This window comes from Plectropomus leopardus, chromosome 4 (assembly GCF_026936395.1).
Source record: "Plectropomus leopardus strain MGB_pleo_1.0 chromosome 4, ASM2693639v1, whole genome shotgun sequence".
In the NCBI taxonomy this organism is placed as follows: domain Eukaryota; kingdom Metazoa; phylum Chordata; class Actinopteri; order Perciformes; family Serranidae; genus Plectropomus; species Plectropomus leopardus.
Genome location: NC_142179.1, coordinates 30,091,556 through 30,117,300, shown reverse-complemented (window position 1 = coordinate 30,117,300; position 25,745 = coordinate 30,091,556). Strand labels below are relative to the sequence as shown.

Here is a 25,745-nt window from a genome sequence, read left to right as displayed (position 1 = left end):
AACTTTGAGACTAATGTTTGAATAACACCACTTCACAGTAGATAAAAACAAGTCGACACAATTTTATTTAAGTCCTCATTGTACTTACAGAGGAAGTCAAGGGAAAAAAACAAGAGCTGTGCAAAAATGATTATTCCATAAAAAGTTAAACAATTTCATAAATTTCTCATTTTACATTTCCAACATAGAGCAGTGGAAAACCAAATTAAATAGAAATCATAAAAAACTTGATGCCATACTCATGTCATATCCAAAATATTTAGTTTACAGCAACCATCCAAAATTGTGTGGGTTTAAGTAAGTCAGCAGAGTTTGCTACATTTTCGTGAGGTATTGGTAGAGCTGATGTAGTCTTAATATACATATATAAAGCCATTCTTCTGTCCTAGACAGGCCATACTGAAATTATCTGTCTTTGTTTAGTGTTTATACCAGCTGGAGGATAAATAGCCCCCGAAATCCCTGATAATCTGTGTAAAAATGATCATTAAAGTTCTCAATGTGAATGATTTTGCAATCTGAAAGTTTTATTTACAATAAATGAGATACGACATGAATGCATCACTTGCAAAATTACGCCAATATAAAAACCAGTTTACGAAACAAGTGACAGAATGGATCCATACATTTTTTAGGGGGGAGGGTCAAGTCATGTAGTCTTTTTGTGCAAAAGTGTACCCTCTTTATGGGCATTTTGATCAGATTTTCTTTTTTTTGTGTGTTTTTTTTACAAAATACCACAAACAATGTGGTCTTCCTAGCTCCTGTAACACCACTGCTGCTAACATCCATTGAGTCCCATTGACAAAAAAAAAGAGGTTGTACAGAATCAAAGAGAAAAGGCTAAGGCTGCCCAAATGTGTGCCTGACATCACACTTGTCGGGGTTAATAAGGGGCTACATAATGACTTGTCACTAATCCTTCAAGCGGCAAAATGCAGAATTTTATAAAATTAAAGTACATAATATGAAATGACTCAACACATGTTGTATGATACCCGTTGCCCACGAGGCAGTACCGCAAGATGTAGGAGTGAATTGCTCTTCCCTTCAGCTTATTGCAGTGTTTACCTCACAGGTGGATGATGCATTAAGTCCTTACATTTAAAAACAACAACCGGACAATGAATACCTGGACATAAGGCACATTGAATCAATGTTACAATGTACGGTGAAAAGATGATCTGCGCACTGAAAACGACTTCCAGAATGTCCTGGTGGTTTTGCTTGATTTAAAGGCATTACATAATAGTCTTTGAGCAGTGCCGACCATTTACAAGGTCTCAGAGTTCTCTCCTGCCTTTCAGGTAGCTGCTGATTTCCATTCATGTCTGCACAATATGAAAAATCAGAGAAATGGAAGTAGCTAATCACAGTGGATATTTATGCTGGAAATGGCGTGGCAGCAAGAGGGGACTATTTTCAGACTCCTTATTGTTGGTGTGTTCAATCAACTTGCAGACATCCAAACCTTTTAGGAACACCTTTCAGTGCGTGAAGTACAAATCAACAGCACCACAGCCTCTTTAATGACAACGTAATCAAACCAACCTTTATGATAGTGTCATCGAAAATATGCAATGCAAGCTGAAATACGGTGGCATTAATTGCAGGGCTGTTGTGCGAAATTACATCATCTACCACGATACGTCACTCTGTACAGTTCATGTCATGTGCTACTATTTCATTGTTAGACTGAGAACCTGAGAGGAGAAGAGACACTCAGTGGCCACTTTGATAGGTATACCCCGCTGCTGGACAAGCATGGCTCCTAAAGAATGGGATTCACAGTGCTGCTGTGCCAAATAAACCAAGAGGACAGACTGGAGTGGATAAAGCAGGGAGACAAGGCCGTTTTAGAAATGGATGGCATATAAATTCGTCCTGTAACTCAGATTCTGCTGCTATCATGTCCTTTTCATGTATCCCGATGTGAGTGGAGGTTACGGAGTTTGAACAAACACTTAATTTGCTGTTAACAGCAACTGATGTCGTAAAAACTGCTGTGAAAAATATGTTAGATATTAGCAGGGATACATGAGACCTGGCATCATGACAAGAGCTCTTTCTTCAATCAGAAAAATATCCTACTAAACATAAGACCGGTCAGCTCAATGTTCCTCATGAAACTGACACCAAGCTTAAATATCCGACAAAAAACTATCCCAAAAACTCTCAACTGATATTGAATATTGAAGCAATAATGAAACTCAAACAATGCCAACTAGTGCTACACGATCATCTACGACTAACAATACTGTAAAACATCTAGTCAACGCTCGCTTCTCCATACGGGAAACACAGTTGTCACTTTTGAAAGATAGTTCAAATAATCCACTGATAACAGCTTTATGCTAAAGAAAATGAAGTTACAACTAACACAGTCTATCAGAGGTCTGTGACTCAAAGTGTCCCTTTCCAGCAGAGACGGCAAGAAACTTAAGGCAACAGTGTTCAAGCAGTAACATGATACTTGTATGACAAACCCAAAGAGAGAACAAAAAGGTTTCAGTCCAATTTAACAGAGAAACATTTAGCGGAACGTTCCTCAGAGTCCCAGAAAACTGAGCTCTGTGAGGTACTGATGAATGGATCCATGATTTCATGTGAAGGCAGATGTGGTCTGGTGGTTTTGAAGAATGCTGTCACGTTCAGGGGAATGTCCACGAAGGACTGAATGCTTCTGCCCCGTCCAAAAGAAGCTTTTGGGTGGTTGTAATCCAGGAAATCAATCCCCTGGGGAAGTATTGCAAACATTTTTTTACCTTCTGGTGTTACAGACCACCATTGTAGGCATAGTCTGCCTTGTTGTGCATGATGAGTTTGTTGTCCACAAAGTAGAAACTGTCTGATCTGGTCTCGTAAGGGTGCGCAACCATTTGGCGGACTAGAGGGGGAGAATGAAGAAAAGAGGGGAAGGAAGCAGATGGAAAAAAGATTAATTTATGGATTATTATGTGAAAATGTGCATGCAACAGCATTAACATTGGTGACTGAGCAAAATACACTCACTGAGGTCATCTGGAAGCTGTGGAAATTCATAAATGTGTTCGCATGTGTTGCGGCTGTTGGGAATGCAAAAACCAAAGTCAAAGTCAAAGTTCTTGAGAAGGCGTCCCTGGAAGTAATGCCTCTCAATCATACGGAAGCTGTTAATGGGCCTGTCGCCCACGGTGAACTCCACACTGAGGAATCAAGAGAGACAAAATTTACATTTCAGTTGTAACAGAAACTTGACTCTTCTGGGACTGAATAATAACGTCTGATTATTATGGTCTCAGCTATTTTTAAATGATCAGAGAGTCAATGTCCATTTACTTACGTTGCACCAACGGTGCACAGTTTCAAGAAGGCTGGTGTAAACTGATATCGCACGAAACGCCCCGCACTGGTGTCTACATCTCCGATCTCCTCTTCACCCTCCACAGGACCTATTACAGAAAACATGTTCAGCTGGCCGGCATCAAATAGTCGCAGGGCAGGCAAAAATTATATACTGCTACAGAAATACAATATAGTACAATAGGTATGTTTTCTCTAATAAATAATCACCTGAAAATAATAAACACTGAGCCATTTATATCTACAAAATGTAATATAGAGTAGGAGAAACACTGATTGGTGATGTGAAACTGCTTTATTTAGTGTTTATAGTGGTTTTCATCACCTGGGCCTTTGTTTTGTAGAGGAAGAGACCTCTGTGGATAATTCGGCTCCCGTTGAAAACCTCCTGAACGCAGAAGGAATTCTAATCTGGCAATCTGCAATCCTCATCACTAGATGCCATTAAATACCCTAAATCTTACACATTGTTCCTTTAAATGCTCTGTCTTTTCACAGAAGTATTTAAATTATCACTAACCACTTATTCTATTAAAAAAAAACAATGATAAAACTGATTGCATTGGTATAGTATGGTATGTAAAAGCAATGCCAAAAGAATCAAATCAAGTAGTTACACACTGAGGTTTGCAAATTCTTTTTTTTTTTTTTTTACTGAATATGTGACACACATTTGCAACTAATAAAAATGAAGCAATAAAAATGACTCATTGTTTAAACATTGCTTCTTGTTGTGGGACTTTCTGTTCTCGTATATATACACAATGCTTGAGATAAACTAGAGGGAACACATGACATTGTGGTGAGAGATTTACCCAGAACACCCCTGTGACAGACTGCCGTTCCCATGCTTCATGGTACAGTGCTTTGTTGACCGTACAACACCTGTGGGCTTTAACTTAACAGCCTCACATTGTCTGTGCGTATGATTCTCCGAACTGTTCAGCCTAGGGAGGGTTAATACAACTTTGGCTGCTCAAGAAAACATCATGAGATGTTAAGTGAAACAAGAGAAAACTCTGTGAATAGCTGCATCTCTAAATATCTCAATATGTCACTCACCGCTGTTAGGAGGTTTGGCAATCTCAAACAGCACCGTTCCCGTCTCCAGATCTCTGATTTTGAAACGTGTGAAGTCAATGTTGTAGATATTGTCTTCAGGTTTGCACAGATAGTCTGGAACGTGAAATAAAATCGTGACTTAATGTTAAGACAAACACAGACGTATCATAGGGAAGTTCAGTATGTAACAGCTGGCAAGCACCCATTATTAAACATTTCTTTGACATTTAATTAGATTCAGCAATACTTTTAAGATGAATATTGAGGCCACCCTTATTTCGAGAACTGAGATAGCACTCGACGAGCAACTAGGGCTTCAGTATCTGTTTTTTGGCTCCTGCACCTTGCAGTACTGGTGAGTAATGCTACAGCTCAGGCTTGCAGCTTTTCAACAAAGTGTTGTGTGAGAGAGGGGAAGCAACGCCATTGTTGTCTGGTCCAGGGAAAAGGCCAAAAACAATGGAAGGCATTAAGTATTAGCAGCAACTGTGGTAGACTGGGTGTCTGGTGACAAACCCTGAGGTTTGAGTCAGACCGTTTAGGCAGGGTAGTTACTGGCAACGGGGATAATTCCAGGGGACCAAAGGGAGAGGGGCCAAAGACATATCTGATTTCGATGAAAATAGAGGTTTGAGAGAGGTTTTTGCTTTAACTTATAATTATGAAAAAGTTCTTTTTAAATGTCTGTTTCTTATTTAAATAACTTAGAGATGCACTAATACATCTTTGGAGTTAACATGGATCTATGTGAAACCGCAAATCAGCAAATAATCACTTGAGTCTGCAGTCTGCCTTAATTTTACAGAGCGTTTCAGCAACGTTTAGCTAATTGTTTTCTGGCCTATAGCTCTACTCCTGTCAACCTTATTTCTAGCAGGTAGCTGCTTTCACAAACAAGCTCTGAAAACCACAATGCACAACACCTGCCAGCACCAAATGACAAACACAAAGAGTGTGGGACTGACTGGTGATAACAGTGAGGCCAGATTATTTTCTATGTATTAACTAACGATATTTTGTTTTATTGACAAAGTGAGCATGTACAAAACATCAGCCCTAAGTTAAAGTATTTTTCTGATTTTTGCACATTGAATGAATATTACATGCATTGAAAAAGACTGTATTTCTTGTCTCCATCTGCTGGTGAGTATGCATAATATGATGTTAATTCAACTACAGAGGAGACTTGATGATCACTAAAAGGGGGGGGGCACATCAGTATTGATTACTGGCCAAATTAGTTGTTATACATCGGCATTTCAGATATTGGCAAAAAAAATCGTTATTGTACATCCTGAGTAATAACACATTTACTGTAATATCTCTATAAAAGCTGAAGATACATTGTGTTTTCAGCTGTTTCCATAGTGGTCAGGAAAAAAAAAACATTAACACAGCTTGAACATCAGGGGGGCCCGAGTATTATTGCTACTGGGTGGCCAAAATGCCTTGCTACACACCTGTATACATCATATTTCGGTTAAAACTACAAAGTTAAGATGTCAAACTCACCATAGCTTGACAAATCGCGTTAACTGGCGGACAAATTTAACATTGTTACTCATTATATTTTTAACACTTAATGGTAAAATGGACTGAAAACTCGCCACTTAGCCACAATTAGCTTAACGTTATGGTAAGCGGTGCCCGTTTAGCAGTGTGATTTTACTGACTTAAAGATCCAAGTTAACGTTCACATGAGTTACCCTCCGTGACTACCCGGAGACCCAGGACATGGTCCGGGGTAATGTCTCTGCCCAGAGCCCGGAGTTCATCCTCTGTGACCACGGGCCACTTCTCCGTCTGACTGCGCCTCGACTTCAGCTTCTTCAGCATTCCTCCTCCGGTCTTTCGCTCCCTGTGGTTCGTCTCCGAGCCGGTGTCTGCGTCCGTCTGCCCTTTGCTGACCGCCGGTGCCGCTTTGTTTCGCGAGCCGTTCATACCGGACGCTGGAGCGATAATGAAAAGAGTTGTTGTGCTTTCTAATTAGGGGGGCGACTTGAAAAAACAGCGGGTGTAATTTCAAGATGGCGTAAAACGTGTATGGGAGACGGAAAAGCAAGGTTGTGATTGGCTGAGAACGATGGAGATTGTCATAGTTACCAAGAGGGTATGATCGGTTTAATGCCCAGAGCCTCCCGTTTTGTCTTTCCCACCACACAGCCACAGGCACACAGGCTTCATACACTGTTTTCTATACATTGTTTTATTTAATCTTATTTCATTGTAAAGTTGCATAAGTACTATATAATACTATATATTATATACTAGTATATAGTAATATATATATATATATATATATATATATATATATATATATATATATATATATATATATATATATATATATATATATATATATATATATATATATATATATATATATATATATATATATACTAAATTAACTTTTTAAGCTTTAGCAAATTGGCTTGATTTCTCTTAAAGACACAGGGAGAAGTTATATGATGATGACCTAAAATTTACCCTAAAAAGGAAAGAAAAAAAGTTGCCAAATAAACAAAAAGAGTAGAAAAAAGATAAATATAGTTGCTGGTTTTTTTTTTAAGGAAAATGTATAGATAAAATAGTCAAGAGTGATTACAATAATAGCATCATGAATTTAGTTTTCTGGACATTTTCCGGATTTGTAGAATTATTATTTTGAATTGCTAATAATTTCCCAATCTTTATCTATGTATCTATCTATCTATCTATCTATCTATCTATCTATCCATCTAATTTAAATCTAAATTTCTGGTCATTTTCATGTCACCTTTCCCAATTTTTCTTTTTTTTTTTCTTTTTTTGGAACGTCTTGCCAAGTTGCTCATTGTTGTGAAATCAAACCAGTTTGCTCAGGTTTTAAAGATTTAAATGGATTTTAAAGGCATCTGAATGCAGCACAAAAGATATTATTCCAGGTTTCAAAGAGTTAATATGCATTTGACTAATTTACTATACATTTAAAGGAAATTACTTTAAATTTGAACTACATTATTATATCATTTTCTAGGTAAAAAAAAAGAAAAAAAACTGGGATATGTCTTCCTTTTCCTGTCACTGTCTCCAGATTACAACAGCATTTTGAGTCTTCAGCCCACTCAGACTTTCCAGCAGCCTGCTCTCATGTCTCTCTGCTGGCTGATTTCTCTCCTCTATTATAACTGCCCTGCTGCCTCCCCTCCCTCGCCTCCACCTCCTCCCTCCCAGTGTCTCAGCCCTGTGCTTCACCTCCCTGCTTTTACTGTTTCGGGGGGAACGGCAGCCGGTCATGACCACCAAGTCCTCGTTGAACGGCAGCGCTGACCACCTGAAGTCTGGGGAAGCCCAGGAGATCCCCCCTCTGAGGAACTACCTCTGTCTCACCATGTTCACCTGTTTCTGCCCTGCATGGCCCATCAATATTGTGGCGCTGGCTTTCTCTATGATGGTGAGTTTGGGGATTCTGGACCTGATTGTTTCCTATTTATAGACAGTTATAGCATGAGATACTTTAAGTATGTGTTTATGAGGTTTGGTTATTTGCAGGAAGTACTTAAAGATCATTCAACATGTGTTGCCTCATATGGATAAATATATTAGAGAGCAGAGTATCAGTGGTGGGTAAAAACAGAGTACATTATGGGATCATGGTTACTACATGTGTAGATATATTGCACATTAGCACTTAATTGCCATTTATGTTGTTTGTCTCTCTATTGCTCAAGCAGCAAACAAGTTGTGTAATACTACAAATGACTTATAGTTGACATAATATGATGAGATAGAGGAAACGCCTCTCCGTTTCACTGAGATGGCCGTCCATTTAATTAACAAATGCTTCAACGGATGTGTGCTCAGATCAGATACACTTTCAGTTTAGAAACTATCAAAGGGCCAAATCTGGTTTATGACTTCTCACTGTAATGTTCTACGATAAATGCATGCAATCTGTGTTATTGAGAGGAAATATCCTGTCAGTATTCTTCGTTTGTCATGAAGCCACAAAGTTTAAAGAAGTCAGAAAGGCGTGACATTTGTGTCGAGTCTCTGAGCTGTCTGAGGGCAGACACAGTTGTACTGAGTCGACGTGCCAACAGCAGCTGTTGCCTCGATGTAGCTGTGAGTAATAAGATGAGGCATGAAGGCACAGCAATCCACTGTTTATCATTGGCTTCAATACAAATATGATTAAAGATTACAAGAAAGGCAGGTGCTGAGAGAGAAGTTTGGATGCAAAGCGAGGCGGGGAATGATTACCCCCTAGATGAAAGATGTGCTACAATGTGGTTTATTGCCTTACTGACATGCTGAATGGGACTAGTTTCTTCTTCACACAGAACCGTGAATTTTCCTTTCAGGCCCAAAAGAGCTATGATGAAGAGGACTACGATGGCTCCAAGCGTCTGGGTCGGAAAGCTCTCCACCTGGGGATTGTTTCTTTTGTCATCGGCTTTGTGATCATCACCGCGTACACCATTGTGCATTTTACCACGGTATTATTCAGCAGATAAAGGTGCAAATATACAAGAACAGTGTGTAAGACTTAAGGGGATTTATTGGCATCCAGTGGTGAGGATTGTAGATGAAACCTATATTGGTGAGACTTCTTTCAGAGTTCATTGTTCACAAAGTTTTTACTAGGAGCTGAATTCATCAGCAGAGGTAACTTCCTCTCCAAAACAAATACAAGGTGATTTAAACTGGTAAAAACACTGAATAAAGTGGGACACCCAGTAGTTCACCCAATAGAGCAGGTGCCCAGTATACAGAGGCTGTGTCCTTGCTATGTCCTCGTAAGCTTTCCTACAAATATTTATATATAATAAATGCAAAAAAAACCCCAGAAAAATCTTTAAACAACAAAAACAAAGAACAAACAAGAACAAAAAAAGCAGTTTCATTTCACAGATCATTGTTGGGCATAACACAGAATCTCCGCTTGCCCAGCACTTTGTTTTGTTTAGTCGCCTTTTCTTCTCAGATAACTTAATGTTAACACCTTAAAGTAATTGTTTAAAAAATCTGTGTTTTTACAATGCTACCCATCATGGAGAGGCTGCTAACTGTGGTGGCCGAAGTGAAAACGCAAATGGCCTTATCTAAATCAGTCTTTGGTTTGTCTATTCTGGGCTACTGAAACATGGCAACAGCGAGAACTCCCTCCCTATGTCGATGTAAACGGCTCATTCTAGGGTAACAAAAAACACCATAATTCTTATTTTCAGGTGAATATGCACTAAAGAAACATATTTTTTAATATTTTAGTCAATTTTTGCCAGTATATCCCCCTAAATCCTACACACTGGACATTAAAGAATAGACAGATTTTAAGTATCTTTTTCCTCTGCAGCATTTGGTGTGACGTCTCGGGGAGGAAGAGGAGGTGGAAGTGGAGAAGAAGTGATGAGAGATCGGCTCCATGGGATGCAGAGCAGCTCTGCGTGGCTTCTGTCATCGACAGCTCTGGAGGTTTTGCGAGAGCTGGCAGAGACTCACTGTGCTGCTGGAAACATCTTTGTTTCAGATATTGTGTAAATGATCCCACAGTGAAACTGTGTACCGTATTTGTAATTGTAAGGTGAGAGGAATGATTATGCATAGGACCCTTTCAGCACTTCCACTGATGAGATGTGGGGCTTCTCTGTAACTAAGAGGCTGTAATGGTCTGCATTACATTTCCATTATATCGCACTGTTTACTCTAAGTATTCTATTGTTCTATTGTCCACACATCTAAATGTTACATGTTATCAGTATAAAAATGTAAAATAAAAAGTCTGACACGAAACAAAATATGGTCGGAAAGTTAAAAAAACAAAACAAAAACTGTGAACGCAGTATGATTGAATTTAGAAGTAAGAAATTACTGACACATGCTCATATTTCCGGAGACTGAATGAAAACTAGTTCAGAAATGCAGATTTCATGACTTAAGCTGATCAAAATATATTTCTAACGACATGACACAATACATTTTTCTGTTGGCGTCAATTCTGTATAATATCCGATACTGGGCGAAGCAACAGTGTGATACAGCAACAATATGATAAAATACTGACTAATAGTAGTGGGTGGACTTCATGATACCCACTCTGCTTGACCAGCTGGCCACAGTTCACACCCATCTTTAACACCTGTTGCAGTTTAATGAGTCTGAAGGATCATGTAGTCTGATATGTAATATTAACACAGTTACAAGGCTAAAAATAAGAGCATATAATTTTCAGGCTGCGCTGTGATCCAGCACGCTAATTACCAAGAAAATGAAAGTTTAATTGTCAACTTATTAATGTGGAAGGTTTTATTTATCCCCATGATCCTGGAAGCATCTGTAGTAAAAGGGTCTGATCCACCTTTTGATCTGATTTTGTTGTGGCCAGCACCTAAAAAACAATCTGAAGACCAGACAAATATGTGAACTCATGCTTTATACTGTCTGGCAGATGCATCTGGTTCTCCTCAAATTCAGACAGATTTCCAGCTGGTTTGGCTGAGGTCGAGCCAATCAAAACTGTTCATGGGTGTGTTTCAGACAATGACTGACAACTTGAAGAGCCTTCGAGCTTAAGGGTACGGCCACACATGAGTGAAATTAACGTTAATTTAATTTACGTCCATTCAATATGAGTTAAGGAGTGAATAAAATCTTTGCAATGAATGGAAAAGACACTTTGAATCTTCACACTGCGTTGAGTTCGACTTTGGTGAACTTTAAATGGCGAGGTCGCAGCCTCACCCACTTGCAAAGAAGTAGGCTAGCCCATGTGTGGAGAAGACGTTGATTGTCTCCACGTCTAACCAGCAGATCATATAATCTGCCTCACATGAAAATGCTGCTTAGCTGGCTGTGAGTTGGGAGACGGTCATGGAACATAGAAACATTTGTTTGAAAGCTAACACTGGCAAGCAAGCTAGCTTTCCACAACCAGCACTGCCCACGTTAACGCGTCGGTGATGATCACTTGCTTTCATTCTTGCATAAGTGATTGTAGCCGTGTACAAAATATGGCCAGAGTGCAGCCAAACATTGTTCAAACCCAAAGAAGTTAAATAAAACTCTAGATCCCAGTTTAAAAAAAAAACTAAACATGTCATTTGGGGATTTAAGGGTTAAACAACTTTTTTTCCAACTTGAAATCGACTTAAGTGAAAATAAAAGGGGAACGTTGACGTTAAGGTGTTAAGGGTCATCCAAATGCAGCTGTGCAATTATTATCACCAATAATAATAATAAAAATCAATGACTGAAACTACTGGTACTGTAGCTCTGCACTCAAACCATGATGGAGGTAAAGGGTTATCCTTCCCAACACTGAAATACTGCTGACTCTGTTTTATTATGAGTGTGTACAGTTTCAGGCTTTACCCATGTGAAGCACATGAAACAGGAGAGCCGTGAGAACGCCTCAGAAATCAGTGTGAGATGGTACAAGGGCACTCTCCTGCTTAGCAGCAGAAATCTTAAAAACATCTCTGTGTTACATCCAAAAAATACATTAAAAAAATTACAATTAAATACTTGTAAAATGTAGGCATTTTTATTTAAAGAGTACAAATACCCCAAAACACATCTTGGCCACAAATTATTCTGAGAGAATGGCATCTATGCTATTACCCCTTAAAATGAAGCAATGTCTCCTTTTGACATATTGTCAACAATTGGCATGTAGACAGGTAGTAAGTAAGTATTTGAATCATTTTTAGAGGCCTAAAGGCGTCATATTATCCAACAACGCAAGAAAAGAAGCAAAGACTAGAGGAAAATCTTTTTCTTAAATCTAACTTTAAAAAACAACATGTTTTTCCTGCTCTTCTATCTTGTTTAAGGTGGAGGAAATTATTCTAGAGAAGATGGTTAATATCTAAACTCAGCACCCAAACAAATACTCCCACTCGGTCAGTGCTACTTCAAAAGCTCTGTTTTACTGTCCCTCTAGTTCCCTTCTTCTTTATAGGCCTACTTCAATGTAGAGTTTTTTCCTTTTGTGTGTGTCCGAGCCATTTGTTTTGTTTCTATTAACCTTTATTAACAATGATAGGACAAGAGTTTACAATCGAAGGCGTTCTGGCTTCCATTTGTGGTCCGTTTGTAGTCCAAGCAATAGTCTGAGTAATGTTAACAAATAGCATTTGAACAGCAGGTAAACAGTCTGTGTGGAGCAGTGAATCAGCCAAAATGCAATCTCAGAACAAATCAGCTAACACCTAAGCTAGTTTTGGGACCTTTAAAATAATAATAACAATAATAATAATAATAATAATAATGATAATAATAATAATAATAAATCATCTGCATTCATATGTAGATACCTATACATTCTAGTTCTGTCATGTTGGTTTGGTGTGTCTGGTCCCTTAGAGACTGTGTGACCCTTTGGGGGTCCGCACCCCCCAGGTTTAAAACCACTGATTTAGGCTCCTCTTTGGGGATATTTTCAAAAAAAAAATTCGTAACTGTGTATTCATATTAGTCTTTTCTTTCTGTTTTTTCCCCTTTAATTCTTTCAGAAATAAACCAGCTTTTTTTTTCCATCCTCAGTTATCCTTATCTGCATTTTTCCACGGTCAAAGATTATGCTGTAACGAGGCATATATGTTGAAAATGATCGAATTTACTGAAAACCTTTTATTGTATTTTATAACTAAAAATTGGATTAAAAATGTAAATCGTGCAATTTAGGTTACATCTAAATATCCCGCTGAGTTTCCGAAAAAAAAATATTTGGCGATAATCGGGTTAAACTTTAACTGCTCGAGGACAGGAGGCGGAAGAGGTGTGTTTTCTTCTCTCTCTCTCACATACACACACACACACACACGCACTCATAAACACACTGAAGTTTCCACTAAATGGCGAAAACGCGCAACATACATCTGACCTCCGGAGATTAGAAGAAGAAACAGAGGGATTAGAAAGACTCAAAGAAAACACAAGAGAGTGTTTATGTGTTATTAGTCGGCGGGACGCTGAACAGCTCCGCCTCACGGTGTTTCAGCTCCAGAGCAAAACTTCTGCAGCTCAAAGACGGAAACAACAACGACCAGAGCACAGGACGTTTTTACACCTGAAACTACAGACAGATGTCCACGAGACCTGCGATTAATAAAACCGCACCCGAGAAGATTTAGGTTTGTATTTACATTCTCTTCTGGCTATAGTCAATAACATGATATCTATGAATAATCACCAGCTACATATGCTTGGTAACTTTTGTCTCAAGGGGTCATTTTACCATATGGCCCCTGGTGGTCATCCAGGGGCCTCTGTGGGGCTCTTGGTTGGACATCCAGACATGATGACTGTCTGCTGATGTGTGTCTTGCAGAGTTTGATGCCAGCAGGATGGGGAACAGCAGCAGTGACCGGTCCAGCGGGGGTCAGGGGGACAGGTCCTACAGAGATGGACAGCAAGGAGGGAAAGAGGCTCGTCCCAACATCCTGATGGACAGCACAGAGGACGCAGACCTGTTCCAGAGAGAAGATCCAAAGGTACAATAACAAGTTTAAATCAGGACTGGTGTTAAACACTTGACTGCATGTTATGAAATCAGAATAACTAACTAAGTGTCCTAAATGTTCTTGCACAGTAATTAATTCCTTGTGATTAATGCCAACAGTTTGAGTAAGTTTTTTTATTGGATTTCTATTCACTCCTTAAACCTCAACCTATACTTAGTTCTCAAAATCACACGTGGGAGAGATGCATCTAAAAAAAATCCAGAACAATTTTTGAAAATTAGGTGGTACATTCATATGGTGGTAAAAAGCTCGCTCATCTGAAATTTTAGTCGAGTTGCCAAACAACATTATCTTCTGATACAGTATTTTGTAGGGGAAAAAATCTGTATTGATCAGCCATGGGTCTTTTACAGAGTAAAATGTGGTTTTAATTCCTTGCATTAAAAACTCTGCTGTTCAATAACCAATGTTAAAGTGTAAGGCAAACCAGTTTCCAGTGAGCACTGTGACAAAGTGTTTACAAAGCAGTCCCATCTTTTTGGAGAGTGCAATTTCTGTGAAACTGAAAATAAAGGTGGCTAAATAAGATGTATAACCTGTTTCAAGCATGCTTTAAGTCAAATTTGTTTCCATATTGAAAGAACTGCCAAAACTGTTTTAAGGAAGAAAACTAAAAAAAAAAGCTGCCTGTATAGTTTATATAATGATTATCAGTAATATAATTGTAAAAGGGCAAAAACATGCAAAAAAACAACACTGGTGTGGTCTAAGCTAAAATCTTTACATATTAGATCATAAAACATTTACTGAATTTTGTGCTGTAAAGGAAGCTGTTCTCACATAAACAAATTGCTGATGAGTTTATACAGTATAAAAATATACATCTGAAATACAGTAATGTGCAGTAGGAAATAAGTCAAAATTATTTCCACGTGGTCTACTATGGTAAAGATATACGTATTCCATTCACTTTTCTACAGATGTGAGAATATTAACAAAAATATTAACAAAAATAATACAGAAAACTGTAGCAAACAGGATGTGCAAAATATGTGTCATAGATATAGACAAGGTAATATATTCTGTATGTTCATGCAAAGTCCTACAGTTTGCACATAAATCTCTAAGTGCTCGAGGCCCACTTTTGCAAAATGACAGGAAGCCGGAGCCAGTTAATAAACAAATATTAATATTTATCAGTATATATAATAAATTCATTTCCTGTTTTCAATCTTACGACATTTCATCTTTAAGAGGCAAATAAAAGGCAGCCCTGCACCGGTCAGCTGTACACAGAATCGTTATGAGGAGTTCAGGATATCCAGGGCATTATTACATTTTTAAAAAAATGTGAATCAATTACAAAATGATCGTCAGACCAGATGAATTCTGATCCCTCTTATACACTTATTGAATTGCCAGGTAACATGTTCAGCGAACAGATTTAGATTCATACAACTTACCGAAAATTCTCGACAGAAACCAAATATGAAAATGTCCAAGAAGCTGTGTCAGGTCTGCTCTCATGAACTCTTCTGAGGAGGATGCACAAAACGAAGCGTGGATCAAAGAGGTCCCAAAAAAAACATGCTGTAGATTTTTCCGTCCTCAGCTCCCTCTCTTAGGCCGCTCAGTCAGGAAGTGTTGTATTGTGGGACGGAGGCAGAGGCTGAAGGAGCTCTCATTAACATGGCAACAATACCTTGATATCATGCCATCCAGGCTCCACAGGAAATACAGGAGTTTCTGGCGTGGCAGCAGGACCTGGAGAGTGAGAGCAAAAGTCCAACGCAGGCCAGACCAACCATGTTCAGATGGCAGGGGGCCGCCAAGGAAGTCTTTGTGTCCGGATCTTTTAACAACTGGGCCACCAAGATCCCTCTCAACAGAAGGTAGAGTGACTGGAGCTGAATGCTTTACACAGATTTGCATCTTGGATGTGTTTGTGTTGATGGAAATGTAGCACATGATTATCTTTTGCAACCCAGTCAGAAAAACTTTGTGGCTATCGTGGACCTGCCGGAGGGAGAGCACCAGTACAAGTTCTGTGTGGACGGTCAGTGGACGTTGGATCCTACTGGGGTGAGTGAGAGCTGAACTTATAAAGAGCACCAACCTTAAATATGATATATCGTAATATGTAATATGTCACCAACATACTGGTATTTTTCCATGCTTGTACCTTTGCTTACTCCACACTCATAAGTACCCCTATCAAATTTCTGTTTCCTTCTCACCCTCAGGCTGTGATGACGTCTAAAACTGGCACAGTAAATAATGTCATTCAGGTGAAGAGAACTGACTTTGAAGTCTTCGATGCCCTCAGGATCGACTCAGAAGATTCTGCAGACATCTCAGGTACTCGCACTGTTCATTCATTAATAACTACTCTCAAACTGGCCAAATATTGTTTTTAAAATTTGATTTAAATGTTAGAATAAAAAGGCATACTACACAGGAAATTTAAGTTAAAGAATAACTCCAGTATTTATGAACTTTTACCCTATTTTCATGTTTTTTAAGTTGGTCCAGTATTGACTCACAGCGGCAAACAGGCTGCAGTGTAACCATTCAAGGCCATTCATTTACGTCTCCTAAAAGTGCTTGTTTTTGCCATTGACAGGCTCAGATTCTCAAGTATCTTACAACATTATGGAAAGAATCCCTACAGAGATAGACCTTTTTGTTTAAGAGGTAGACCCTTTCCTCAACCAGAAATTGTTTAATTTAAATTAACAGTCATTTTATCACTGTTCAAAGTCACCAGAAGCAAAGTAAAACTCACAAAAACAGTCTTGGTTGCTCTTTCCACTGTTCAGTCACTCACGTAGATTGACGGTCACATATGCACAAAGTATTGCTAATTTTTGGGTCATTGTTAAAGTTGCTCACTGCCCTCTTATGTTCTTATAAAGAAACAAAGCCAATTTTCGGTTTCAAGGGGTTAAACAATGTCTGATAACTTTTTAAGTAGTTTGTATTCATCAGTTACATCCATTCTCTCCCAGATTTGTCCAGTTCCCCTCCCGGCCCCTACCTTCAGGATGCGTATGTGACCAAGCCAGAAGACAAGATCAAGCATCCTCCGATCTTACCTCCCCACCTGCTGCAGGTGCTGCTCAACAAGGACACAGGTGTCTCTGTGAGTACAGGCTTGTTGCTGGGATACGTGATTGTTTCAGTGGTGCACAGCATGTAATTTAGTCAAATTCTTCCTTTCTCTGAATCTTTGTCAGTGTGACCCGACACTACTTCCAGAGCCCAACCATGTGATGCTCAATCACCTGTACGCCCTCTCCATCAAGGTAAGAAACCCTCCATTAACATGGGTGCTTTTTATGTTGTCCATCACAGTGAAGTTAGGGGACAATTATGGATCAGCTTTCTCCGTATGTGAGACAAAATATCTTTGACAAAACCAAATAGATTTTGACATGTTTGGACATGTTATCGTCTCATTGGTTGCCATAACGGAACATAAACATCATGTGCTGCGTGTCATACATACGACAAAAAAAATGTTGAATAATAAGTATCGGTATGGCTTGTGCTGCCTTTTGAAAGTACAACAATTGTTAGTGACATCGTTAGAAACTGTCGTCTTTATTAATTTTAAATTTGATTTGTTCATTTCCCTCTTTGTCTGTAGTCATACTACAGTGATAGTTATTATTTGTACTGATATATATCACTATCCAAAATGTTAATGCTGTAGCTCAATTTTGTTGCCAAAAATCACAATACTTTTACAATTTAGGAAAGAATTATATAATTTCAACTTTATCAATGTAAACTTCAACTTAAAACCTAATTTTTATCCAAATACTCTTCTTGTCGTTGTCTTTCAGGATGGGGTGATGGTTCTCAGCGCAACACACCGATACAAAAAGAAGTATGTGACCACTCTTCTCTACAAGCCAATATAATCCACTGAGCTGTGATCTAATCTTTTATTTTGAAATGCTAATAATTCATCTGTTGTTGTACAAACCTGCTGGGACTTTTTTGTACTGGACCTAAATGTCTTCCTCATTCAGTCAATTTAAAACAATAGCTAAATCTGTTTTTACCTTTCTGTAATCTCAAGTTTTGGAACTATTTTGAAGTTACACTCACTGCGCATTGTTTTTCAGTTTATGATCCAACCATAACTACAACCCCGAGCTTTGTTTCTTATGAAAAGTCCGAGACACTAGAACAACAGGTGGATGTTTTTGATACTTTCATTCCAGCCTCACTTGAGCCAGATGTGTCAGTAGATTTTTAGTTTGTTAGAGACCAAACACTCTGAACTTTACAAAGTGTTACGTATTAAAGTGACCTTAAATTGTAATAATTTATAACTGGGAAGAATATTAAAGTGCAATGCATCGATAAGCCCAGCTGTAACCTCTGCTGCACAACCGCTCCATACGTGAGCAAACAGACACGAGGACACACAGAGAGGGTGAAATTCAACTAAAAAGCCTCACTGTTAGAATCTCACTTGCTTTCTTTATTTCAAACTGATGCCTTTGTATCAAATCAAATTCCTTTTACATCCGGTTTGTGTAAAAATTACGGAGAAATTAAAGTTTGAAAGGAAATATGTCAGAAATCCAACATACTCTTGCATTTTTTGTGTGTGTGTGTTGTATAACTCAGTTGACACAGTGGACTTTGGGATCCAGGTTCTTGTTGTCAGGGTTGTATGTGGCCTGAGCAAAGCAGTGAGCCGCCAACCGATCGCACTCGCACACGGCAGCCTGGCACTTTTTGTTGGTAGCTGCAGAGACAGAGTAGAAGCAGGAAATGAACAGATAGCTGCTCAATAATAACAAAGTGTAAGGGACACTTGCACAGAATAGTGTGGTTACGTACACTAAGTGCCAGTGTGAAAGTGTAACTGGGATTCAAACCTCAATCCCTGGTTGTGTCATTCCCATATATAGCTGTTTAAATACAGTTGTTGTTTATACAGGAGCTACATACATGGCAACAAATGCTGTCACTTTTGCAAAAATGACAGGAGGTCAGGGGCCCGTTGCAGTAGCCTTATACATTTCTAATATCTCTGGAGATTTCTAGGATTTTAGGATGTATTAGGATTTCAGGACGTGTCTAGGATTTTAGGATGTTTGTAGGACTTTAGGATGTTTTGAGGATTTTATGACATTTCTCAGATGGATTGGATGGATTCTTGGATTTTGGGACACTTATCAGATTTTAGGTCATTTCTAGTGTTTTAGGACATTGGGGGCTTAGCAAGGACCTTTGTTGTGGGGTGCAGGGGATCCTCCACTGGCATTTCTTTTTTAAAAATAACAAGCGCTACTATTTAGATGCTTTTTTTATGCATTCTTGCACCTTATGTATACTTACAGTACAAAAACAATTCCCAGTGTGAATCATTTTATATTTATTGTGAATTAAAAACAAGTTTGGGGGCCACTCAGCACTCTGTCTGGGCCCAGATTTGGCCTGGCCTGCAAGCCTTAAGTTTAGTATCAGTGGTCTGCAGAGAGTGCTGTATTTTCTGTTAGCCAAAAAGTGCTTTAAGATTTTCTTTTTGTTTAATCCGGATTAAAAAGCTGTTTGTTTTAACTCTCACTAGTGTTGCTGCAGAATTTCATCAAAAGGTCATAAAACGCTTTATATTTGATTTCTTAATGAGTCAAACCATCCTAATTTAGCCAACTTCTTACCTGAGCAGGTCACTTGTTGATTGGAACAGGTGAAATCGTAAACAAGAACATAGGGAAGGTCAGCGATAGCCGTGCAGCCAGGAGCCTTTCTGCTTGCTTCATAGCATTTGTCATGAACTTTACAGCACCTGAGAATACAGGAAGAAAGAGTTTGCATATTTGAGAAAACCCAAAGTTTCTCTTGTTTTTAAAATTATGATGGGAATACATACATGTCCACTTCATCCAGAGGGCTTCCCCTCCCCCCGAAGCCACACCAGCAGCCGTAATCGCTGTACTTTAAGGGGTTAACACTGGGCTGAGCGCAGCGGATCAGCTTCCCAAACTGCCATAAGGCTTTTGGCAGCAGCGCACCGCTGGCCACACAGGCTGGTAAACATGAGGAAGACAAATAAGCATAAGTGAACATTTGGGGGTGACATAGGGGACATGTCCCTCTTAACATTTAGAACATGTGCATGTGTCCTCCCAAAATAAAACATTAACATAGCAGACATTTGTTTTGACAAAATTAAGAACCCTTATACCACAAAAAGATCCAGAAAAGCCACAAGTTGGTGCATAAGAAATTCACCAGAATACAGGAAATGAAGTGTTACTCAAACTTTTCTGCTGAAGGACCCCCTCATTAAGTGCCCCCCACCCAATGTTACAACAAAACCTAATCCATTGCAAATAAGAACATATGATGACCAATTCAGAGAAAAAGTATAACCCAAAAAAAAGAATGGTACAACATTAATACATAAACACTGTGGTGTCATATTCAGGATGATACATATTGTCAGTCTTACCAGTGAGCAGCAGGAGCAGCACAGGAGTGGTCAGATTCATGGCTACAGTCAGAAAAAAAACATAATTTTGGCACTGCTTGGCCTTATATGACAGAAGGTAAGAGAGCGAGAGATAAGAGGGAGGCAAGAGGGAGGGAGCTTTAAATGAGAGGTTACTTAACAAAAATCCTATATTTGTTTGCGTTTCTGCAGTGAATTTTGTTTACTTGCATCATGCATCTAACACCTTCAATTACAAGTGTGACCGTTTGCAAATAAAACATATAATTTGTTTCCTTTTTAGAAGAGCCTCAGCTATCTGTAAGCAGTCAAAAGCAAGCACGGACAAAAAGACGACAAAATCACTTTTATTTTGCTTTTGCATTGAACTGCTGTGAACTAAAGTATTTTCCACAGCCTGTATTAGTGCCTGCAGGATACTTAGTGGCTGCACATCAGCTGTCCAGCCATAAATGAGGCCTGAATTTCAATTATGGACATAATAATATTTTATTCCAAATCTTGTTCAAGTTAGGGCTTGAGTGATAGTCTGACCATCTGATAGCTGATCTGCTTTTCTCAGTTTGATGCCAAATCGTACAACAAAAGCTATAAGGATGTGAAATATTTTTATAGAACATATGGCTCTTTAATGCCTGTTAAAGTTCAGCTCAGGTAACTGTTCAGTAGCTGAAGCTTTTTGGGACAAATAAGATAAGATATTCACAGGAAATACAATATAACAAGGTGAACAAGGACTCATTTATTCACCCCTCTTTGGTTAGACAGCATTTACATTAACAATTTCCTTTTGATCTTCTCACGGATTCCTTGAATTTCCTAATCAAATATTCCCTGATCCGTTTTTACTTTTCCTTGTCTTTGCAATGTTTTTCCTCTTTGAATAGAAGTTGATTTTATAATAACTTTCCAACACACAGCTGTGCAAATAGCCAGCACCTGACAGAGTTCCCACAACTTTCCACTGCACGCTACTCAAGTTGTTTTAAGTGTCTCATGTTAACACAAAAAGAAACAATATGTGATACAACACAGGAATAAGAATTGACTGAATATGTATGTAGAAAGCTTGTTTTTGCATGTGTGTATGTTTGTGTATGCATACAGGTTGTATACGTTCTACTTACACACATTACATAATGTATAGATTAAGAGATCGGGTGGCTCTTGGCAATTGGCCAAAAAAGGACCACCTCTCGGGGTCAAGAGTCAATATAAGGCTTTAGCTTTAAACTCCACATCTTCACCGGCAAGATGCATCTGACTGACTCCCTGCTCATCCTGCTCCTCAGCCTCCCAGCACGTGAGTATGACAGTTATGTCTGACTAATCCGCATCTGTGAGGTTTTGATTTTACGGTGGTTTTGAGATGGGTAATAGCTTTGTCTGAAATGTCTCCGTTGTCCTCATATAGTGCTGTGTAACCGAGCCGTGTGGCAGTTCAGAGGGATGATCCTCTGCACCGTACCTGACAGCTGGCCGGTGTTTGACTACGCTGACTATGGCTGCTACTGCGGGCTGGGAGGCTCTGGCACACCTGTTGATGAGCTTGACAGGTAACACTGCTAAGTGATGTTTACGTTTGTGATGGTTATTAAGGTTTGCTGTTCTGAAAGTCCCCAAACTGAAGCACAATCCAACTTAAAATGTCAATTCGAAATAATACTACAACTACTAATAACAATAGTAATAAATACATTTTCTGACTTACCTTAAGTGGCGTCATGGCATGTGTCAGTTTCAGCTTTATGTGCAAAGGTTGTGAAATATCTTCCTCTGAGCCTCCAAGACAATGGAGGTGAATGGAATTTTATTTGTGCTGCTTAAAGCACTCAGACACTTTTTTCACATAGGGAGTATTTCTTCACCAGGAAACAGGTCTGGTACCAGTTTGGACTAATTCACATTTAGAGCTGAAAGTATTTGTTGATTAGTCAGTAAGTTAATCGACAAAAAATCATCAACAATTTCGGTAGCACTTAGCTGTTTAGGTAATGTATCTTGAAATCTTTTTTTTTTCCCAATACTATTTATGTTGTTCAGACCAATAAAAGAATAAATAGGCCTATTTTTTTTAAATGACTCAGCAAAGTGCCCAAAAATGTAAATAATCATTTGCTGCAGCTCTACTTGAATTTAAAATCTCAGGAGAGTCAAGAAAGAATGTGATTTTTTTTCCCTCTCGATGTATAGACGGTCGGTTTATGGCCTCTTTGCGCTTCGTGTGTGTTGCAGATGCTGTCAGGTCCATGACCGGTGCTACAGCAAGGCCATTCGGCACGAGGAATGCAGGCCCATACTGGACAACCCGTACACTGAACTATACAGCTACAGGTGTGACGAGGCCAGCAAGACCATCACCTGCCTGAGTGAGTGATCAACCACACTTCCAAACACAGCAAAGTTTAATGTGTTTCCGGTAATTACACAATAAGTTACAGGTTTAGAAAAACGCAAAGTTCAACGTCAGTCTTGTTTAGCATTTAATTCTTAAATAAATGTTGTTTTTTTCTCCTGTGCTGCTCCTTCACTCTGCTGCTGCTCTCTTGTGTGTTTTTCATCCAGATGGCAACAATCCCTGTGAGAGGTTCATCTGTGAGTGTGACAGGATTGCAGCCATGTGCTTCGCCAAAGCAGGTTATAACGAAGAAAACGCCCATCTTCCCAGCGCCCGCTGCAAGTAAGCCGAAGGACTCAGATAGAAACTCACAGAAGAATTTCTTTATTGAAAATCAACAGGTTTCACTGTATACGTCGATTTATTATGTATACAACAAAAGCCTCACACATGTACTGTAAATGCAACTTACGTTCCTTTTTTTTTTGACTCTCAAAATGAATCAGTTGTTACCAAATAAATCATTTCCGTCAGTTTTAATTTGACCCATTATTTCAAATACATCAGGTCTATCATAATAGCCAAGGTTTAGGTTCTCTCACACCTTGGCTTCACAGATGTATCTGTACTGCAGGCCGCAGTCAGCATCATTTAACAACTTGCGTATGCGTCTGTCAAAGCCATGAATCTGCCCACAGTCCTCGCCATTCTCTCTGTAGTCCCAGTTGTCAGGCTGACCGATGTCCCAGTAACTGAACACAAACAGAGGAAGGATAAGAAACAATTCATAAGTTACATATATTGTAATGTATATTAATAATGTATATCCCCATGCTTTTTTTGCTGTTATATAGCTTTACGTTTCTCTTACTTTGGGGTTGTACTAAAGTCAGTTCCATCCACCCAGCTCCAGTGTCCCTCGTGCGTTCGCTCTACAAGTCCAATCCAGTAGTTGTGTGTGATTTCAACTATTTTTGAAATGAAGTCCTAGAAGAAAAAAAAAACTTTCTGGTGAAATTTTCTGCAACAAGTTGTGCCTTTTTTTTTTTTTTTTTTGCATTAATTTAAAGAGACAGGTACTAAGAAGGGAGCATTTCACGTAAGGGGCGGAAACAGGTGTATTCAGGCAGACAGTGTGAGAAAAATGAGGTGTTTTTTGAATGTTAAAGAATGTCAACATGTTCTAGTACAAACCAAAAGTACGGGTATCAACTTAAAAATGAGCATTATTTGAAACCTTTAAGTGTCTTATTCGGGTGGTGGGGGTCAAATGCACATGTTCCCAAAATCTACGCCTTTGATTCTGAGAAGTGTTATGCTGAGTATGTGTAAGCCCTGTATTTACACACTCATTCAGTGAAGCCATTCAGTAGCAAATGGATAACTTCACTTAAACTACATGGAATCAAACTGGTGTAAAGTTAAACCTCACCAGTTCCTCCACAGTGTTCAGAACCAGCAGGTGTCCTCCGTATGTTATGCACTGCGCCTCCGCTCTGTGCCAGGTCAGGCCAGTGGTGGACAGCAGATAGCAGCTCCTCTGGAAAGACACCCATCCCACCTGACATGTTCCTGGTTTGATGAAAGTTAAGAGAAGTCAAAGATTATTTTCAACTTCCATTTATCCTCTAGCTCTAAGGGTCTGCATTGTGTGTATTGCACTGTTTTATATATTGTTTTATGCATTTGTTAGTTTTTCTATAGTCATAACCCAATAAAAATATTTCTTTATTGTTATTAAGAGAAGTCAAAGAGCCTGAATTGGACACTGAATTCTGAATTTAATGAAGAGTTCAGTTTTTACCTGGAGCTGGGACAATTTTCTCCAAGGGGACATGCACTGTTGCACCTTTAATTCACAAAATCAAATTTTCACAATGGTGTACTAAGGATTTACATTATTGAGACCTGAAGACCATCTCCTGACCTGAACTGGACGATGAATGTCTTTCATTGCTGATTCTCTCCAGGCTGAGTTTGACATCAGTGACTTCCTTGTTTAACTGGGAGACTTTGAGAGACAAAAATGGTTATAAAAGTAGACAAGGGATGTCAATGAGCTGCATGCAAACTGCATTAATGAAATTGGAGAGTTTAAAGTCATACATTTCACTCCAGTGACCAGCAGAAGAATTATCAGCAGCAACACCAGGACTCCATAGAGGACATATGCCACTATCTTTGTCATGCCTGCAAATACAGACAGATATTTTTTTAAAAAATGTTTGAAGGTGACATCTGAAATGATGGAATCAAAACGAAATGACCTGTACACGTTGTACCTGTCTGTGCAGACGTCCTGTACTCTGTGTGGACAGAGCTAACAGGGCTGTTATCAGATGATCCAAACTGGCTATACTGAGAGTCCATTCCCGAAAGAGAGCAGATTCTGTTGGAAAATGTATTTATTTTAGGACTTTTTGATCAATCAGGAAAAAAAGAGAAAATATTTCTAACCATGTTGCTGTCTTTTGCAATTTAGAAGAAAAGAATATAGTTGATAATAAATGTATTCAGTCCGTAGTCATTTTGAGATTCTCTGCAAATAAGAGGTCAACTAATCTCCCTTGTTTGTTTTAAAGCTGAATATGTTAACTATTAACGGCTCAATGAATAAAAGAGAATTCTGCAATATTATATACTGTAAAATACGCAAACATGTTCGAATATACACTACTAATTTGCTTTGCTAAATTCAGATCAGGATTAAAAAAATAATCATGCTGTCATTACCATTTTGACTATTTAGTGTATAATTCATGGTGTTATTTGCACATGCATAACACAGTGACTCATGCACATTGCTACACAGTTATGGATGTATATAAAAGTTGCAGATAATGATTGCAAAGTAATTTCTTGAACAAACATGCAACAAAGTGAACGGTTATCACTCACCTTCATCAACCAGAATCTCTCTGAATCTGTCTGGTTGGACTCTGACCATGAGATCACACAAAGTCCTCCCATTTAAAGAGAAACACAGCTGGATTTCAAATTCAAAAAGAGCATTTTATTATTATTCAGTTATTCTTTATCATTATCTACTGTCCCATAATCAGACACAGTAGGTAAGAGTTTG

General features: G+C 38.8%; 6 protein-coding genes across 8 annotated transcripts; 3 read left to right on the top strand and 3 right to left on the bottom strand.

The window, feature by feature from the left end:
• Positions 1-47: 47 nt before the first annotated feature.
• unc119b (unc-119 lipid binding chaperone B) lies at positions 48-6,453 on the bottom strand. The gene is made up of 5 exons (XM_042488493.2): positions 6,111-6,453; positions 4,405-4,518; positions 3,323-3,431; positions 3,013-3,185; positions 48-2,887 (listed from the first exon to the last, which is right to left on the bottom strand). The coding sequence occupies exons 1-5, from the start codon at positions 6,343-6,345 to the stop codon at positions 2,775-2,777; spliced, it is 744 nt and encodes a 247-aa protein (XP_042344427.1). The 5' UTR covers positions 6,346-6,453; the 3' UTR covers positions 48-2,774.
• A 1,104-nt stretch (positions 6,454-7,557) lies between these two features.
• On the top strand, positions 7,558-10,181 carry LOC121938232 (transmembrane protein 233). 2 transcript variants are annotated; one of them, XM_042481503.2, is made up of 3 exons: positions 7,558-7,837; positions 8,727-8,882; positions 9,740-10,181. In XM_042481503.2, exons 1-3 carry the CDS (start codon positions 7,679-7,681, stop codon positions 9,749-9,751), a joined length of 327 nt encoding a protein of 108 aa, XP_042337437.1. In that variant the 5' UTR covers positions 7,558-7,678; the 3' UTR covers positions 9,752-10,181. The 2 variants fall into 2 exon arrangements, with proteins under 2 accessions (XP_042337437.1, XP_042337438.1); XM_042481504.2 differs by having other exon boundaries at positions 7,588-7,837; positions 8,748-8,882.
• Positions 10,182-13,169: 2,988 nt separating this feature from the next.
• On the top strand, positions 13,170-18,449 carry prkab1b (protein kinase, AMP-activated, beta 1 non-catalytic subunit, b). The gene is made up of 8 exons (XM_042488802.2): positions 13,170-13,517; positions 13,714-13,877; positions 15,570-15,739; positions 15,836-15,929; positions 16,091-16,205; positions 16,856-16,989; positions 17,084-17,152; positions 17,696-18,449. The coding sequence occupies exons 2-8, from the start codon at positions 13,731-13,733 to the stop codon at positions 17,771-17,773; spliced, it is 807 nt and encodes a 268-aa protein (XP_042344736.1). The 5' UTR covers positions 13,170-13,517; positions 13,714-13,730; the 3' UTR covers positions 17,774-18,449.
• On the bottom strand, positions 18,322-20,462 carry LOC121944867 (phospholipase A2-like). Its single transcript, XM_042488803.2, has 4 exons — positions 20,326-20,462; positions 19,744-19,900; positions 19,532-19,659; positions 18,322-18,612 (listed from the first exon to the last, which is right to left on the bottom strand). Exons 1-4 carry the CDS (start codon positions 20,363-20,365, stop codon positions 18,488-18,490), a joined length of 450 nt encoding a protein of 149 aa, XP_042344737.2. The 5' UTR covers positions 20,366-20,462; the 3' UTR covers positions 18,322-18,487.
• Positions 20,461-23,150, top strand: pla2g1b (phospholipase A2, group IB (pancreas)). Its single transcript, XM_088077083.1, has 3 exons — positions 20,461-21,881; positions 22,561-22,694; positions 22,891-23,150. Exons 1-3 carry the CDS (start codon positions 21,775-21,777, stop codon positions 23,007-23,009), a joined length of 360 nt encoding a protein of 119 aa, XP_087933209.1. The 5' UTR covers positions 20,461-21,774; the 3' UTR covers positions 23,010-23,150.
• asgrl1 (asialoglycoprotein receptor-like 1) lies at positions 23,027-25,580 on the bottom strand. Of its 2 annotated transcripts, XM_042488657.2 has the most exons (8): positions 25,562-25,580; positions 24,946-25,052; positions 24,770-24,853; positions 24,591-24,674; positions 24,468-24,512; positions 24,096-24,235; positions 23,535-23,650; positions 23,027-23,415 (listed from the first exon to the last, which is right to left on the bottom strand). In XM_042488657.2, the coding sequence occupies exons 2-8, from the start codon at positions 25,031-25,033 to the stop codon at positions 23,262-23,264; spliced, it is 711 nt and encodes a 236-aa protein (XP_042344591.1). In that variant the 5' UTR covers positions 25,034-25,052; positions 25,562-25,580; the 3' UTR covers positions 23,027-23,261. The 2 variants fall into 2 exon arrangements, with proteins under 2 accessions (XP_042344591.1, XP_042344592.1); XM_042488658.2 differs by lacking the exon at positions 24,468-24,512.
• Positions 25,581-25,745: the final 165 nt, after the last annotated feature.

Excerpts from the sequence above, each read along its gene's own strand:
- LOC121944867 (XM_042488803.2), bottom strand. The coding sequence starts at position 20,365 with ATGAATCTGACCACTCCTGTGCTGCTCCTGCTGCTCACTG. Across the intron at positions 19,901-20,325 it reads GCTGCTCCTGCTGCTCACTG|CCTGTGTGGCCAGCGGTGCG; the intron begins GTAAGACTGACA and ends CATGTTTACCAG. Across the intron at positions 18,613-19,531 it reads TCAACAAGTGACCTGCTCAG|CTACCAACAAAAAGTGCCAG; the intron begins GTAAGAAGTTGG and ends CTGTCTCTGCAG.
- asgrl1 (XM_042488657.2), bottom strand. The coding sequence starts at position 25,033 with ATGGACTCTCAGTATAGCCAGTTTGGATCATCTGATAACAGCCCTGTT. Across the intron at positions 24,675-24,769 it reads GCTGGTCACTGGAGTGAAAT|TCTCCCAGTTAAACAAGGAA; the intron begins GTATGACTTTAA and ends TGTCTCTCAAAG. Across the intron at positions 24,236-24,467 it reads GAAAATTGTCCCAGCTCCAG|GAACATGTCAGGTGGGATGG; the intron begins GTAAAAACTGAA and ends TCATCAAACCAG.
- prkab1b (XM_042488802.2), top strand. The coding sequence starts at position 13,731 with ATGGGGAACAGCAGCAGTGACCGGTCCAGCGGGGGTCAGGGGGACAGG. Across the intron at positions 13,878-15,569 it reads TCCAGAGAGAAGATCCAAAG|GCTCCACAGGAAATACAGGA; the intron begins GTACAATAACAA and ends CATGCCATCCAG. Across the intron at positions 16,990-17,083 it reads ACAAGGACACAGGTGTCTCT|TGTGACCCGACACTACTTCC; the intron begins GTGAGTACAGGC and ends AATCTTTGTCAG.
- pla2g1b (XM_088077083.1), top strand. The coding sequence starts at position 21,775 with ATGATCCTCTGCACCGTACCTGACAGCTGGCCGGTGTTTGACTACGCT. Across the intron at positions 21,882-22,560 it reads CCTGTTGATGAGCTTGACAG|ATGCTGTCAGGTCCATGACC; the intron begins GTAACACTGCTA and ends TGTGTGTTGCAG. Across the intron at positions 22,695-22,890 it reads CAAGACCATCACCTGCCTGA|ATGGCAACAATCCCTGTGAG; the intron begins GTGAGTGATCAA and ends TTTTTCATCCAG.
- unc119b (XM_042488493.2), bottom strand. The coding sequence starts at position 6,345 with ATGAACGGCTCGCGAAACAAAGCGGCACCGGCGGTCAGCAAAGGGCAG. Across the intron at positions 4,519-6,110 it reads TCTCCGGGTAGTCACGGAGG|ACTATCTGTGCAAACCTGAA; the intron begins GTAACTCATGTG and ends TTCACGTTCCAG. Across the intron at positions 2,888-3,012 it reads ACAGCTTCCAGATGACCTCA|TCCGCCAAATGGTTGCGCAC; the intron begins GTGAGTGTATTT and ends CTCCCCCTCTAG.
- LOC121938232 (XM_042481503.2), top strand. The coding sequence starts at position 7,679 with ATGACCACCAAGTCCTCGTTGAACGGCAGCGCTGACCACCTGAAGTCT. Across the intron at positions 7,838-8,726 it reads CGCTGGCTTTCTCTATGATG|AACCGTGAATTTTCCTTTCA; the intron begins GTGAGTTTGGGG and ends TTCTTCACACAG.